A 17,005-nucleotide genomic window follows, 5' to 3' on the forward strand; every position below is an offset into this window, starting at 1 on the left:
TTAGAGAGTAGTCTAGCAGCTTGTTCGATTGATGAGTATACATGCAGCTAGTGTGACTGGGGATCTGAGTCAAGGCATACAGTCAATAGGAGAGGGAGAAAAAAGAAGAAAAATAGCGAGGGACTTTTGACCAAATGAGATGTATGCACACAACATTCTTGTATATGTTTCTTATTTTTCTAATGCTTCCTGACTTAAAATATTCACTCTGAGACAATTCTGTCACTTTAGGCTGCCTGTATCTGTTTGCCTGTGAAGTATTCATATGCTTTATAAAGATTACAGCCCAGGCTGCTGAGCAAGTCTTCCCTATTTGCTCTCTTCTAATTTCCTGTCTCATTTTTTGTCTGGTTTTCCATGCCCTGATGATTAACTTTTCTCTATTTTATTTTCTCCTAGAGTTTCTATTGGGTAGTTACATTATACTTCGTTAAATGGGAAACTCAGACCTGATAAGAAAAAGAGTTCAGTCTTTGTTGAAAAATGGCTTTGTATATCATGCCAGCAAATCAAAGTCATGTTTGGGAACCCAGTGGCAATGTACTGACATGACAGAGTGCAACCCCTGTGCCACACTGTGCAATTTAAGACAGTAATGTGCATGGGGGAGTGCCAAGTCCCTGTGCTGCCAGGACAGCCTAAGGGAAGACTATGCCTCAAGGAGGCATAGACCTTTCACAGGTGTTTTGCCACTCAGAGGAGCCATCTGAGCTGATCTGTCCTTGAGTACTGAGCTGTTCTGCATTTCCTGAGGTCTGTTAATTAATTTTAATGGGGTTGTGCTTTAGCTTTAACTTGTCGCTCTTTCCAGTTCTGGCAAAGCAGCCCAGATACTCTGCACTGCTTTTGAAGCAAGGAACCGCATCGGCTCCTCAGGAAGATCTAAGAAATACATGATCTCCTGTAGGAATGCAGGGAGCATCAGTTCCGGGACACTGATGAAGCCTGAGGTCTGGATAAACTTGCTTACTTGATCATGTCTGCTTTAGGATGAGTCTAGTCTTTCCTTTCTGCTGATCAATGTGGAGTGAATCTCCAGGAGCACTGATAGGGGTAGTGAAGTCAGCAATCCATAATTTCGAAACAATTGAGGATCTCTCTTGTGTAAAGTATGGGACAGTCATATCATTAAACCTTTCAAGGGGAATAATGAATCCTATTTGTAAATAAGCTGCATATTGCTGTTGGTTTTGGTTTTTTTTTTTCTGTTCGTTTTTTTTTTTAAATAAATCAACAAGATAGAAAAATGAAAATTAAAATAAGCAAATAAAAGAGATTGACTTTCTAGAATTTAAGAAAAAGCAGTCAATTTGTACAGTATGTATCAACACATGTAAATATCTATTTGACAGAGTCTTTCTCTTCCGCTATGTCCTCACTATAAATGTACACAGAAAAGTGGACACGCTAACTTCCAGGGTGGTCTCAGTTCTTGACATTCACTTCTGGAAACTATGTGTGTAGCTTGCACTGTCACAATCTCTTCTGTATTTTTTGATGCATGAACAGAGAATAACATCTCCAAGAACAGTCAAGTCTAGTACCTGTCTCCAGTAGTAGATTGAATAACAATGGAAATACAAACTAGTTGTGGGAATAAACTAGGCCTGTGAAGTTCTGCATGTACTCTATTCCTGAGCAGTATAATGCAAGAGACTGTTTAATACTGATTTTCTGATAAAACTGGAACTTGTACACAGGCTTGCAGCTTAATAATACCCAGCTCCAGAATGAAGTGAAGCTATTACAGGATCAACTGGGTCATCACGTGGGTCATGGCAATCCCAGGCACAAATCCAGGCTGGGCGGAGAATGGATCGAGAACAGCCCTGAGGAGAAGAACTTGGGAGTGCTGGTGGATGAGAAGTTCAACATGAGCAGGCAATGCGCTGTACAGCCCAGAAATCCAATCGCATCCTGGGTTGCATCAAGAGAAGCGTGGCCAGCAGGTCAAGGGAGGTGATTTTGCCCCTCTACTCTGCTCTGGTGAGACCCCACCTGGAGTACTGTGTCCAGTTCTGGAGCCCCCAACATAAGAAGGACATGGACCAGTTGGAAAAGGTCCAGAGGAAGGCCATGAAGATGACCAGAGGGCTGGAGCACCTCTCCTGTGAGGACAGGCTGAGAGAGAGGGGGTGTTCAGCCTGGAGAAGAGGAGGCTCCAGGGAGACCTGATAGTGGTCTTCCAGTACCTCAAGGGGGCCTACAGGAAAGACGGGGAGAGACTGTTCAGTAGGACCTGTTGTGACAGGTCTAGGGGTAACGGTTTCAAAATAGAGGGAGTAGATTTAGATTAGGTATTAGAAAAAAAATTTTACAATGAGAGTGGTAGAACACTGGAACAGGTTTCCCAGAGAGGTGATGGATGCCCCATCCGTGGAAACATTCAAGACTAGGTTGGATGAAGCTCTGAGCAACCTGATCTAGTTGGAGATGTCCCTGCAAGGACTAGATGACCTTTGAAGGTCCCTTCCAACCCTAACCATTCTATGATTCTGTGATCATCCTAAACTCCCACAGAAATTTGGTTCCAGAGCTGGAAACAAAAGTGTCTTGGCCTTCTGTGCACTTCTACACCTGCAAATAAAATGGGCAGCTGTCGTCCTGAGGAGACTAGCATGCATTCATATAACTCATCTCTCTGTCCTACCCTTTCCTTTCCAAAAACAGGGTGGTCTCATCTCTACTGCTCGTTATAACAACACTTCTCCATGCTGTCAGTGTGCTTACAGTTTGCCTTGGAAAGTTTTTGTCTGGCCAGAATATTGCCAAGCAACTTGCTAACCATGAGTTAGCATGATTATGTGCCCGGTGCCTCTCCCCCTGTCTTGGCCTTGCTTAATTTACTAGTATGGATGTAGCCTGTCGTATTTAATCTCAAAACATAAGTGTATATTTTGGGTATGAGGAAGCCCTCTACAAGAGGTGTTTTGGGTTGTTTCTTTTTTCCAGAAATAATCTTGTGAGGGACAGACAAGATTTTAGCCTGACTTAGAAAAGCACAAAATACTTTATTTATTTATTTATTTTTAATATAAACAGAAATACTTCTGGATACAACTGGAGAGACCTCAGAGATTGGCTGGACCACCCACCCTTCTGATGGGGTAAGTACTTCCCTTGTCCTCTTCTTGACTACACCTCTGCTGGGAAGGCGTGAATGCATCTGATGAAGAAAGGGAAACTGGAACCAATGAGACTTACTTGATGGATTTTGTACATATGAACAATTTGAACACGGTACATTGTGCAAAGCCAGATTGTTGAGAGAAAGATAGTGGGTGTGATACTATTGCCACCTTCTTACCCTCTTCCTTCCACCCTCCTTCAGAAGTACTCATACAGTCTCCAGCCGATAGGATAGGATAGGATAGGATAGGATAGGATAGGATAGGATAGGATAGGATAGGATAGGATAGGATAGGATAGGATAGGGTAGGATAGAATATTTCAGTTGGAAGGGAACTACAACAATCATCTAACCCAACTCCCTGATCACTTCAGGTGTGATGAAAAGTTAAAGCTTGTTATTAAGGGCATTGTCCAAATGCCTCTTAAACACTAACAGAGAGGGGGCATCAGCCACCTCTCTAGGCAGCCTATTCCAGTGTTTGACCGCCCTTTAGGTAAAGAAATGCTTCCTGATGCAAATTCTGAACCTCCTCTGATGCAGCTTTGAACCATTCCCACACGTCCTATCACTGGATACCAGGGAGAAGAGATCATAGAATCATAGAACGGTTAAGGTTGGAAGGGACCTTCAAAGGTCATCTAATCCAACCCTCCTGCAAGGAGCAAGGACCTCTTCCGCTAGATCAGCACCTCCCTCTCCACTTGCCCTCCTCAGGAAGCTGCAGAGAGCAATGAGGTCACCTCTCAGCCTCCTTTTCTCCAAACTAGACAAACACTTGGCTGCTCTTCATAGGACATGCCTTCCAGGCCTTTCGTCAGTTTTGTTGCCCTTCTTTGGATGCATTTGAGTACTTACACATCCTTCTTAAATTGTGGGGCCCAGAACTGCACACAATACTCAAGTTCAGGCCATATCAACGCTGTATACAGCAGGATAATCACCTCTTTTGATTGGCTGGTTATGCTGCATTTGATGCACCTTAGAATGCAGTTTGCCCTCTTGGCTGCCAGGGCACACTGCTGACTCATATTAAGCTTACTGTCAACCAGTAACCCCAGATCCCTTTCTGCAGAACTGCTCTCCAGCCACTCCTCTCCCAGTTCATACTTGTGTCTGGCATTCCTTTGTCTCACGTGCAGAATCTCGCACTTGTTCTTATTAAATTTCATGCTGTGGTTGATTGCTAAATGCTCCAATCTATCTAGATCCTTCTGCAAGGCCTCTTGTCCCTCCAGAGTCAACAGCACCTCCCAGTCTGGTATCATAGAATCGTAGAATCATAGAATGGTTAGGGTTGGAAGGGACCTTCAAAGGTCATCTAGTCCAACCCCCCTGCAAGGAGCAGGGACGTCCCCAACTAGATGAGGTTGCTCAGAGCCTCATCCAACCTGGCCTTGAACGTTTCCAGGGATGGGGCTTCCACCACCTCTCTGGGCAACCTGTTCCAGTGTTCTACAACCCTCACTGTAAAAATTTTTTTCCTAATATCCAATCTGAATCTACCTCCCTCTATTTTAAAACCATTACTCCTTGTCCTATCACAACAGGCATACTGAACAGCCTCTCCCCATCTTTCTTGTAGGCCCCCTTGAGGTACTGGAAGACCGCTATCAGGTCTCCCTGGAGCCTCCTCTTCTCCAGGCTGAACAGCCCCAACTCTCTCAGCCTGTCCTCATAAGAGAGGTACTCCAGCCCTCTGGTCATCTTCATGGCCTTCCTCTGGACCTTCTCCAACTGGTCCATGTCCTTCTTGTGTTGGGGGCTCCAGAACTGGACACAGTACTCCAGGTGGGGTCTCACCAGAGCAGAGTAGAGGGGCAAAATCACCTCCCTCGACCTGCTGGCCACGCTTCTCTTGATGCAACCCAGGATGCGGTTGGCCTTCTGGGCCGCAAGGGTGCATTACCAGCTCATGTTGAACTTCTCATCCACCAGCACTCCCAAGTTCTTCTCCTCAGGGGTGTTCTTGATCCATTCTCCGCCCAGCCTGGATTTGTGCCTGGGATTGCCACGCCCCATGTGCAGGACCTTGCACTTGGCGTGGTTGAACTTCATGAGGTTGGCATGGGCCCACCTCTCCAGCCTGTCAGGGTCCCTCTGGATGGCATCCCTCCCTTCCAGCATGTCGACGGCACCACACAACTTGGTGTCATCGGCGAACTTGCTGAGGGTGCACTCTATCCCACTGTCCATGTCACCGACAAAGATGTTGAACAGGGCCGGGCCCAGCATGGACCCCTGAGGGACGCCACTCGTGACCGGTCTCCACGTGGACATTGAGCCGTTGACCACCACTCTCTGAGTGCGGCCATCCAGCCAACTCCTTATCCACCGAGTGGTCCGTCCACCAAACCCATGTCTCTCTAGTTTAGAGAGAAGACATCATCCAACTTGCTAATGGTGCATTAAATTCCTGCATCCAGATCATTGATAAATATGTTTAACACATCTGGCCCTAGAATTGAACCCTGAGGAAGACAGCTGGTGACTGGTCACCAGGCAGAGGTAGCCCCATTCACTGCAGCCCTTTGAGCCTTGCCCTTCAGCCAGTTCTTCACTCAGTGCATAGTGTACCTGCTCGTCCCACAGTTGGACAACTTTTCCAGAAGGATACTGTGAGGGGACAGTATCAGTAGCCTTACTAAAATCCAGAAAATCTACATCACCACCTTCCCATTATCCACTAGGCAGAAGACTGTATTGTGGAAAGGTGTCAAATTAGCTAGACAGGACTTTCCCTTTGTGAACCTGTGTTGACTGTGCCTGATCTTTCCATTGTTCTTTAAATGCCTTACAATAGTATGTAGTATGATCTTCTCCATACTTTTTCAGGGTCTGGGGTTAGACTAACAGGAGGGAAGAACGTGTGACTGATTTTAAGATTCTCAATGTCATGTGACAAGTTTGCTTGAATTATGTTTTCTGTCATAACAGTTCTTACTTGCAGGCTTTAACAGCTCTTCTTTACAGGCTTGTACTTTGTCCTGTCTGTGCTCTTGAATTTTTTAGTATGCTTCTCAGGGCCCTGAAATCTCTTTTGATCAACCTTAGACTTTTTGTTGCAACATCATTAGTACTCATGTGAAATAGCAGGAGTGGATAATAGTCTGAAGGCTGCACTAAGCTCTTCCATTATCTGATGACGTCCCTAATTGGAATGCCATGCCATCAGCATGGCTATCAGCAGGTTCAAGTCTTGCCATAGGCATGGCAAGGAGTAGAGGGGGGAAGAAGGAGGCCTGCTCTGTATTTTTGGTGCAGTTGAACACTGAATCCATATTTTTTTTACTATATCTTCTTCCTTTTCTCTTCCGTGTATCTTTTATAGTGGGATGAGGTAAGTGTCCTGGATGACAAGAAGCGCCTGATCCGAACCTTTGAAGTCTGTAATGTGGCTGAACCAGGTCAGAATAACTGGTTGCGTACTCACTTCATAGAGCGACGCGGAGCCCACCGAGTCCATGTTCGCCTCCGTTTCTCAGTGAGAGACTGTGCCAGTATGCGCACTGTGGCCTCTTCTTGCAAGGAGACTTTCACACTCTACTACCACCAGTCAGAGGCTGACATAGCCTCTCAGGAACTGCCAGAGTGGCGTGAGGGCGCCTGGACCAAAGTGGATACTATTGCAGCTGATGAAAGCTTTTCCCAGGTGGACAGCACTGGGAAGGTGGTAAAGATGAATGTTAAAGTACGTAGCTTTGGGCCACTCACCAAGCATGGCTTCTACCTGGCCTTCCAGGACTCAGGAGCATGCATGTCCCTGGTGGCAGTCCAAGTCTTTTTCTACAAGTGCCCAGCTGTGGTGAAAGGATTTGCCTCCTTCCCTGAAACTTTTGCTGGAGGGGAGAGAACCTCACTGGTGGAGTCACCAGGGACATGTGTACCAAATGCTGAAGAGACAAGCATGACTGGATCTTCAGGTGTTCGGTTGCACTGCAATGGAGAAGGGGAGTGGATGGTGGCCATTGGACGATGCACCTGCAAGGCTGGCTACCAGCCTGTTGATGACGAACAAGCCTGTCAAGGTGAGAGACCTTATTTCCCCCATCCCTGAGGCAGCCACTTCTTTGTTGCTTCTCTGTGTTAATAGTATTTGGCATTTGCCAGAAGTTCACAGAGCTAGGAGATAAATCGAATACTTACTAACAGCCTCTTCTGACACTTTTAGCACCTCAGACTGGAGTTGGAGCAACTAGTTCTTGGTGTTGGAAACACCATTCAGGCTTTATTTCAAGCTGCCTCCAGAGATGGCCTGTTAGGCTACACATACAGAATTAGCCAGAGTTGTAACTAGTCAGATCTAACATAGTTCCCCTTCTTTACCAAGAGGCAACAGTAGTAGAGGAGAGATGCCGCATGGAGCAGAGCTGAGCCCAGACCTAATACACTCTGTGGTCATAATGAGTTTGGGCACTTTTGCTAGTGCTGCTGGAACTTGTCATAAAAAAAAGAAAGGGGAAATGAAAACAGCCTGGTCATGGGATAGGGAATATGAAGCAGGGATCTATGAGCCTGGCTCGGTAAGAAAAAACAATAATAATGGTATTATCATTACCTCTAATGTGTTTTCTGCCCTGCCCATGGTATTTTCTGTGAAATGCCTGTAGGAGGAAGTAGAATAAATTATGTATCACCCCGTAATGATATTGGGCCAAAATCTGGCCAAGCCTGAACACACAGTTTGATGTCATGACTGTCTTCCTAACTGAAGCTTAAGATAGTCCACTAGACCAAACTGCTGATGTTGGTTGTATGGTTTTGTGTAGAATGTTTTTCTGGTGCTTCCTTAATTTTAATATACATCTACTCAAGATCTCTCAGCAATGTAAAATTTTGCTGCACCACACTTGGTACTCTCAAAAAATAAATGTAATGTGGACCTCAGTTTTGGCTGCAGACACAATTTTGAAGTTGGATTGTAATTTATTCAAATAAGAGTTTGACTGGGACATTGAGAGTAGGTTAACACTAAATGCAAATGCAATGGGTAATTAATGGTTGTCAATATATTACCTTAAATTCCTATTTAATGAAGTAATTAGAGTAATGCAAAATAACTTTATTAAAATGCAGTTCATTGTGCTGGTTACATGTAAAGTAGTTAAAATTGGCAAGTGCTTTTTATTTGTTTAGTCTTTGAGAATGATTAAAATGCTTGCATCTTTTTATCCTGCTCATCCTGCAAGAAATGCAGCTATATTCATATAGTTCTGCTCCTGAGACAGAAAGCTCAGACGGACTTAGAGCAGCTCTATACGGCACTAACTTTGTTGTCTGCATCAGTAGCATGACTAGTTCACAATCCAGGGAAACTGCCAGTCAGTAATTTAGTATCAGATAGTAGTCTTAAGCACTCAAAAAATAAGGAAATTAGCCTTGGCAAATAAAAATAGGGATTTAAAAAAATCTATCTTCCCTTATGTGTAGCATTCAATGAAAGCTGATACTCCATTGCAGCCCCATTATCATGGAAGCTGGAGATAGATGAAAATGGTAAATATTTTAATGAGTAACTGAAATATTGACAGTCTATCAAACCACAAACAACTGTTCCCATCATTGACTTCCTGAGATTCCATGAGCAGCTTAGAACAGCCAAAGACAACCAAATAATGAACCTTAATATTAGAAGATTTTTTTTCTCCTCATGTTTCCTGTGAACTCCTCTGGGTTGATCGCTGTTCTTGATCTCTTCTCCTGCTAATAGTATGTTGCTCTCCTGTCTGAATAGAGTTACGTTCAGCTAGTATAGTTTGTCTGTTGCTTGGTGTTTCTTTGCCTGGAGTCCTTTCCAGGATTTCTCCTAAGTATACTGTGATACAAAGTTGCTACAGGTAAATATATATGAAATACATATGAAATACAGAACAAAAGCTCAAGGGTAGATTTCTACTCATGATCCTGCAGAGAGCTCTTCTTAATAAGACTGAGGAATGACCCCTGGATAGGAAGGAGAAGCAAGTTTCCTTCTTATACTTTAGTAGAAGAGTGTGTGGGCATTGCCTTCCCCCTCACCATATGGAAGCCTGTGGTGTCCTTCCTGCACCAGCTGTTACCTCTTTATTTAGAAGAAGGAATCTGCCAAGAACCATTCTGAGCAGGTAGATAGAAAGTCTTTTTTTTTTTCCTGCGCCATGCCATGAGTTAAGATACTTTCTTTCATTAATTTCATAAGACTACCTGTTGTTTCTTATTATATGGCCAATTTCTCCAGCTAAATAGAAGAGTGAAACAACATCCTTTAGTAAGCCCTCTAGGTTATGTGAGATGTGATGTATGTGAGATTCAGTTTTAACTTTATCCAAATAGACTTTTTCTCATGCTGAACAGTCAGAAAGGAGAATGGGACTTTACAGAGGAAAAAGGAAGGCTGGGACCTTAGCTCCTTTTGTTTCTGTAGATGTGTACATACAGGGTGCCTTGCCTTGCAAGGTTTCCTGCAACTCTAAGTGGCTTTCTACACAGAGAACCAGAAGCAGAAAGTTCCTACAATCATAGAATTGCTTGGATTGAAAGGGATCTTAAAGGTCACCTAGTTCCAAGCCCCCTGCCCTAGGCAGGGACACCTTCCACTAGGCCAGGTTGCTCAGAGCCTCATCCAACCTGGCTTTGAAGATTTCCAGGGATGGGGCATCCACAACTTCTCTGGACAGAGTTCTGGGTGATTGGACCATCCTAGGCTGCTGGTTCCCAAAATTCTGGACTGACTGACTGTTCTCCCAAATCTTGTCTTAGATTGACAGATTCATTATTGAAAACAGTTGTTCCCAGATTCTACCCCCACAAATTATTTTAGAATATAATGTATTTATCAGGATTCACTGCCCACTGCTTATCATTACCTTTTAGCTAAAAATCACATGGGATTTAAGTTACCAGATGCTCATGAAAATAGTTCTTAGAATTCATGACATTTAAAAAAATATTTCAAAAATGACAATGAGGAGAAAAAAGAGAAATGACTGCTTGATAAAATACTAAGCTGACTTCCAAAGGAGGAAGTAAGGTGAGCTCTTAGCTTGAAAAATCACTGGAATAGAACTGTTAATTTAATAATTGGAGTTTATATTTTTTTTTCTTTCAAGTCCAAATACAAACTAATTCCAAGTCAGTTTTGATAATCAAGATCCATGTCTGTTTTTCTACTCAGTCCCATCGCACAGAAAATGTGCTCTATCAGTATACTCCTACATCTGCAGTTACCCTCCAGCAACTCACCTACTGTTTCTGTAGCTCAGAGGACTGACTCTTCTCCCCTTTATCCAGCTTTGATGTCTGAGGGAGAGAAGATCATGAGACTGTAGAAGAAAAACATAGATGGAACCATATTTAGAAAGGGATAGTGTGGAAGGAGCTATTTCAGTCATGTGATTGGGGGCAGGTCTTTGCATCTTTGTTAATGTACCCTTATTGGACTCAGACTGCTGATCCTCTTGTTGGGTATCATAGTGTACTGAGTTTACATGGCAAGGTTCTGGTAGTGGTGGGGGCTGACAGGGTAACCTCTGTGATAAGGCGCGATCCCAGACAGCTCCACAATGGACCCACCACAGGACCGAGCTGAGCCTGTTAGCCCTGTGTGTGACATCTCTGTACAAACATATTTAAGGAGGGACAGAAAACACCTGCCAGAGAGAGGAGGAGGGAACAAAAAGAGTGAAAAACAGCAGAGGGAACACCAAGGTCAGAGAAGGAGGAGAGGAGGTACTCCAGGTGCTGGAGCAGATATTCTCTGCAGCTTGTGGAAGAACTCATGCTGGAGCAGATATCCACGCTGCAGCCTGTTGAGGAACCGATGCTGGAGCAGATGGATATTTTCTAAAGGAATTGTGGCTCATGGGTAGTACTGGCGCAGGGGAAAAATGTGAGAGAGAAGGAATCACACAGAGAGAAACGATACACCCCATATCCTGCTCTGTGATACTTGGGTGGAGTAGAAGAGTTTGAAGTTAAAAGAGTTAAATTTAACCTGGGAGATGGGAGAGGAAAGGTGTTGTTTTAATGGGGTTTTTTTTTTGTTTGTTTTCTCATTACCCAAACCAGTTTTAATCATCAATGAGTTAAATTAATTTCCCCCAATTTACCTGTCTTTATCTCTACCCATGAGCTTTCTCATCCTATTTTCTCCCTATATCTTGCTGAGTACGGGGAGTGAAAGAGTGGCTGGGTGGGCATTAGACTGTTTACCAAGCTTAACCCACCACACAGCTGCTTCTCCTCTCTTCCTTCCCTGATGTTTCTGAGAGTATTAAGGAAGCAAAAGTTCTGCCTGTCTCCTGTAGTAGCTGTAATTGGCTCTTCTTCTGTAGGATGCAAGGGTGTACGAAGAAGTCAGATGCAGAAGAGGATTCCATAAAACTATGCATGTCCTGTGGCCATATGTAGTCTCTTCTGATTGCAGAAGGAATCACATCTGTATTACTGATAACTACAGGACACAGTAACTGTGCACACAGCTGTTTGGGGGCTCATTGGGGAAGAATATTGCATGATAATTTTTGTATTATTAGAACATGCCCTTCCTCACTAGCCTTGATAAACTTTTTTTTCAGTGTGTTAGGCTAAGTAAATGTTAAGATTTATGTTAAAGCATAAGCTTCAGAAGTCTGGTAAAAATACGCAGATACTGTTAGCAAGTCCCCGCCCCACACACAATAAGTTCTTCTCAATTTTTAGTAATGTAAAAGATGCCTCTTTTAAAACCATAAAATTCACATTGCGGGGACCTGTGGAAGTCATCTACTCCAACCCCATGCTCAAAGCAGGACCAAATTGGATTAGGTCACTCGAGGCCTATTCTAGTCTGGTTTTCGTTATTCCTAAAGATGAAGATTCCACAGTGTCTCTGGGCAACTGTTCCAATGTTTGACGGCACTGATGGTGAAATTTCTTTTCCATTTACAGAAGGAGATTGTAATAAGATGTAATAAGACATTATTAGCAGCTTGTGTCTGTTGCCTCATGTTCTACAACCTTGTGCCTACACCTTCTTCATACCCTCCCACTAGGTGATTGATGCCAGCCATAAGTTCCACCCCACCCCAGCCTTCTCTTCTTTAAGATGAACAAACCCAGTGTCTTAGCATCTCCTGAGTAAGAGCTTTAACTTTGAGGTAAACTCCAGTTGATGATGTTTGGTGCCTCGTACTAGATTACCTATTTATATTGTTTTTTCTTATATAGTGCTCCTTTTGTCAGCTTCTCCACCCTTATTCTGCTATATGCACATACATTTTGGTGCTTTTCAAGTAGTTTGCTACTTTTTCTATATCCAGTGGTTGCTCTTTTCTCTCTTATTTTGTCTTTTTTTTCATTCACACAGCCCAGCCCATGGCAGCCCTCTCAATATGTAACTAGCTAGTAATTACTTCAGCTCCACCTCTTTTACCTAAAAATCCCGTACTCAAATGATCTCCTATCAACAGTTCAGCAGGAAACAGTTCTTAATCACTTCATTTATTTTATCTCAGTTAATTTGATGCTCTCCTTTTCCATTTAAAAAATCCAAAAGCCACACCCTTCTCTCCTTATGTTTCTTTCATTTTCTACTATCTCTTCTGCACCTAAACAATTGTAGAAACTATGAAACTCTAGATCAACCTGGGGCCTTATCACTTCACCATGCCTTGCTTCTAACTCTGGCTGATCCCACCTTACTCAGCACAAGATGCAAGATACACAGTGACAGTCACTGTGGAATAGCCTGCCCCTACACCCGTGGGAAATTACTTCCTATTGCCATAGACTTATTTCTGGGGGGAAAAAAAAGAACCCATAGTGTTTTACTTAAAAGTTACTTAGATTTTTTATTTTCTAATGTGTCTTCTGCATGCTAATTATGCAATCTTTTTTTTTGCATTAGAATGATGTCTAAGTCGTATTTCTACAATATTATCAAGTCCTTTTTATCATCCTGCCTTCTGTAATTGCCAAACTCCATTCCTCTTTCCAGTTGATTCAGTTCAGGGCTTATTCTAGCAGTGCCTCTTGTTATCTAGGTAAAGCAAGTGGCATGGCCCATTCCAGTTATCTTCTTTTTTAAACTCCATGCTGATTCTGCTTTGCCTAGAGTCGTTCTCATTTGAGGCTCTCTGTAGGTCTGCCCCTATAGTTTTCTCTAGGCCTCAAAGTCAGCTATGTCCGTTCATCCCTCCTGGTTTGACTCCAGTGCCAGCTTTCAGTACTGTCATATCTAGTATTCATCCTTGCTGCCTCGTAGTACACGTGGGAGCAGAATTCCCGTATAAGAAACTGGTCACTTGTCTCAGTCAAGAAGGGAGCAATTTTATGCTCTTCTGAATGTCTTCCTATGTCCCAGTTCAGGTCCAAATCTTATCTGGGTACAAAAAGTCAGTGTCACCTGTATCACGTTCCCTAGAAATACTACTGGGGGTATATAAAGCTCTGCTGAAGTTTCTGACTGCCCTTCTTGGTTCCCACTCCCCTTGCTGTATTTTGTTTTGCTCTTGGAATATTTCCTCACTGCCCTTATTATCCAAGTGAGCTTTTCAATGCCTCTTTCTCTCTCTTAACTTCTTTGGTTCTTGGTCTGTCCTCTCCCCATTTTAATTTTCTTCACTCCCTTCCCCAACACACTCTATGATTCCAGCGCTTTTCTCTGCTGGTTTTGCTATTTGTTATTGTTATAAGTCTGTCAGAAACTGCTCCTCTGGCTCCTGGGTGGAATTTGTCTCCAGTGGGCAGTCAGGCAAATACAGGCAACACAGGGGTGAGTGTTGTAGGGAGGAGCTGAGGAAAATTGGGTCAGTGTCTCTGAGATCAGCTGTGCCCAGCTGAACTGTTGTGGCATTCTGACACTGTGCCAAGATATGAAAAACGACTGAGAGAAGCTGAGTGAAAAGCGCTTGTGCTCTCCAAACTCTGCCTTTGCCTTTCATAGTAACCTTGACGTTATGGGAAGTGACAGCTTGCTCTGCCCCCTGAGGTGCTAGCTCTGCAACCTCTGTCCTTGTGTTGGATATTGTGAATCTAAATCTGTGTTTTCTTGGAAAGTACTGGTGCCTAGGGGATGACCAAGCCGTGCTGTCCGCAGTGACAAGGCCTGTGGCTTAACTGGTGTTGGAGTTTTGTAGGAGGTTGTCCTGCAGGCACATAGTGGACGTGTTTCAGGAGAAGCTGCTCTTGTTCAGACTTTCTCTGGATGGTCCTGAAATGGTAATGTTCACTAAAGCAAAATATGCTGTTCCTAGTGATAGTGGGCTTGCTTCAGCTTGGGTATTTGTTATGATTGTCTCCAGTGAGCACAGTAGTCATCTGTAGAAATTGTAGGACCACAGCAAGGGTACATGATGTCATGATATGCAGTAAGAAAGCAATGTAAGGTATTTATTTTCAGTGAAAACTGAAAAATCTCGTGGTGTGAAAAAACAGATCCTTCAGAAACAAATGAGAGATGGATTCTGTCTGTGTGGAAGGACAGCCCTAAGCTCACTGTAACTGCTGGAATAAAAGGAAGTAGCTTTTGCCTGTTTAGGTTGCCAGGGGATTTTTTTCTCTTCCCTCCCTGTTTGACCTTTGATATACTATTTGTAGAGTAACTGGACTGAGGCAATGCCAGGAAAAACTCCATGTGATGGGAACATTTATTGCTGCCATCTGTGGACTGGAGTTCTGTGTGCAGTGAGCTAGGCAATTTTGGAAAGGGATAAATGTGCTCCTGAATGTAAGCAGCTCCCTGACAGGATGCAGAGGCAGGGGCAAGGCTTTAGGTGGAAGCAGAAGGTGTGTGTGTGATAGCAGTAGTCCCTGCCTATGGATGACGTTCTTTAGCTACACAGAGGCCAGTTAGTGTCTACTGTAGTCAGTCCAGCCTTAATGGCCAAAGTTGCAACTGTAATATATAAGTAATTGCAAATTTTATGTTATGGCTTTTTTTTTTCTTTCTTGCTTTTTTTTTTTTTGTAACTATCTTTCTATCTTTTCATTAGGAAGGTGGGGAAGATGTGAATCATGTTTAATTGCTTCAAATCAGCTTTGCTTGCCGTATGCTGTATGATTTCATTTTGCTGTTTTTCTTCTGGAAGTAGAAATACCCAGGGGCAGAATGAGAGATTCAAAGGATGATCTTTTTTCCATCTCTGCCATCCTTCCTGGAAATACCAGTGTAAGATTATAGGTTTATGTAGTCATTATTTTTTTTTACTAGACAATACAAAAATAATCACTGTGGAGAGATCTCTTCTCCTAAGTTGCTCTGGATTCCACTACATAGTTCTTCAGCTGCAATTTCTGTCATGTGAATTGAACTGGGCAGGTGAGTCTCTTCCTCATTGCTTTTCTTTATGCTTTTCTCTGTCTCTTTTAAATACTTTTCTGAAGTTGCTCCCTCAGAGGAAATCTGCCAATCCTATTCTCATTTCATTTCTGAACATCTGAAATATGGATGTAGCCTAGTGGCAAGAACTTCCCATTCATTGTTTCCTGTCCATCCCACAATCATGTATGTGGTGAAAGATGTGGCAGTGGGGTGGCCAAGACCACAGAGAGCTATCCACACATTTTAATTTGCATATGTTTAGGGGAAATAACAGAGTACCTGAACTTGGAAGGGATCTCTGGAGGTGTCGTAGTTTAGCTCCACTCGCAAGCAAGCTATGCAGTCTCTTGCTGACTCCTCCCACCCTCCGAGGGAATGGGGGAGAGATAATATAACAAAAAAGGCTCGAGGTTTCAGATAAGGACAGGGAGAGATTCTTAAAAGTTACTGTTGCGGGCACCCTCCACCCTGTCCCCGAGTGGGCCAGAGTGAGCCCCTTGATGAGCAGCAGCTCTGACTCAGTGTGGGCGGGGGCAAGAGTGACAGCAGCCTGGCCGCCCTTGTACGCATGAGCAACCCTCAGGGAGCATGAGTGACCCGAAGCGCAGCGAACAGAGTGCGCAAACAGGGTGTGGCACAGCATTTTGCATGGGCAGGGCGTGTGGGTGAGGCGCAGTCCCCTCATCTGGCTCCAGAGGGTACTCAACTGGTGGTCACTGCCCTCCCAGGAGAGGACTCAGCTATGGTCTCCACTTGCCTGAAAGCCATCACCAGAAGGAGTGTGGTGACCCAAATGGCACTCCCATGCAAATGCGCAACCGTCCAGGCCTCTGGCTGCAGGGAGTGCCTGAGCCTGCCACTCGTACTGGAGGGCAGTTGGATGATCTGCTCAGCCTGGTGGCAGAACTGAAAGAGGAAATGGAAAGGCGTATCATGGAGTGTGAGCGGGAGATAGATTGGTAGAGCCACTCCCTACCATGCTGGTGAGGCCAAAGCAGCAGATGGAGGCTTCATGAGAAGCAGAGGATCCCCTGTCCTCTTGCTGACATGCAGGAGGACAGGACCTAAGAGACAGAGGTCCCGGCTCAGGGCAGCAGGCAAATCCCCTCCCAGCCTCCATCATCTCCTCAGTTGCACTTACACAACAGATATGGGGCTCTGGAACTTGAAGGCCAGGCAAATGAGGATGTAGGTGAAGGTCCATCCAGAAAGTTGCCTAGGGAGAGCCAGTCAGCCCCATGCATTGTGACTGCGCTATTAAAAAAAAAAAAGGAGAGTAACTGTTGTAGGCAATTCCCTTCTGAAGGGAACAGAGGGCCCCATATGCTGACCAGACCCACCCCACAGGGAAGTCTGCTGCCTCCCAGGGGCCCGGGTCAGAGACATTACTTGGAAACTTCCTGGTATGGTTTGCCCCGCTGATTATTACCCGCTATTGGTTATGCAGGTTGGCAGTGATGAGGTTGTGGAGAGAAGTCCAAGAGTGATCAAAAGGAACTTCAGGGCACTGGGGTGACTGGTTGAAGGATTGGGAGCGCAGGTTGTGTTTTCCTTAATCCTGTCTGTGCCCGGAAAGTATACTGAGAGGAACAGGA

The 17,005-nt window shown here is 44.2% G+C and overlaps 1 protein-coding gene across 2 annotated transcripts in view; it reads left to right on the top strand.

Annotated features, from left to right (window-relative positions):
* The window catches only part of LOC104482467 (ephrin type-B receptor 5), an 81,819-nt gene that overhangs the window by 30,730 nt on the left and 34,084 nt on the right, over nt 1-17,005 (top strand). Inside the window, exons 3-4 of one of the 2 annotated variants that reach the window (XM_086759043.1) lie at nt 3,043-3,107; nt 6,462-7,158. In XM_086759043.1, coding sequence (XP_086615169.1) covers nt 3,043-3,107; nt 6,462-7,158 — 762 coding nt within the window. The remainder of the gene's footprint in view (nt 1-3,042; nt 3,108-6,461; nt 7,159-17,005) is intronic. The other variant, XM_086759051.1, reaches the window with a different exon arrangement.

This window comes from Chlamydotis macqueenii, chromosome 1, assembly GCF_036417535.1.
Source record: "Chlamydotis macqueenii isolate bChlMac1 chromosome 1, bChlMac1.mat, whole genome shotgun sequence".
Lineage (NCBI taxonomy): Eukaryota > Metazoa > Chordata > Aves > Otidiformes > Otididae > Chlamydotis > Chlamydotis macqueenii.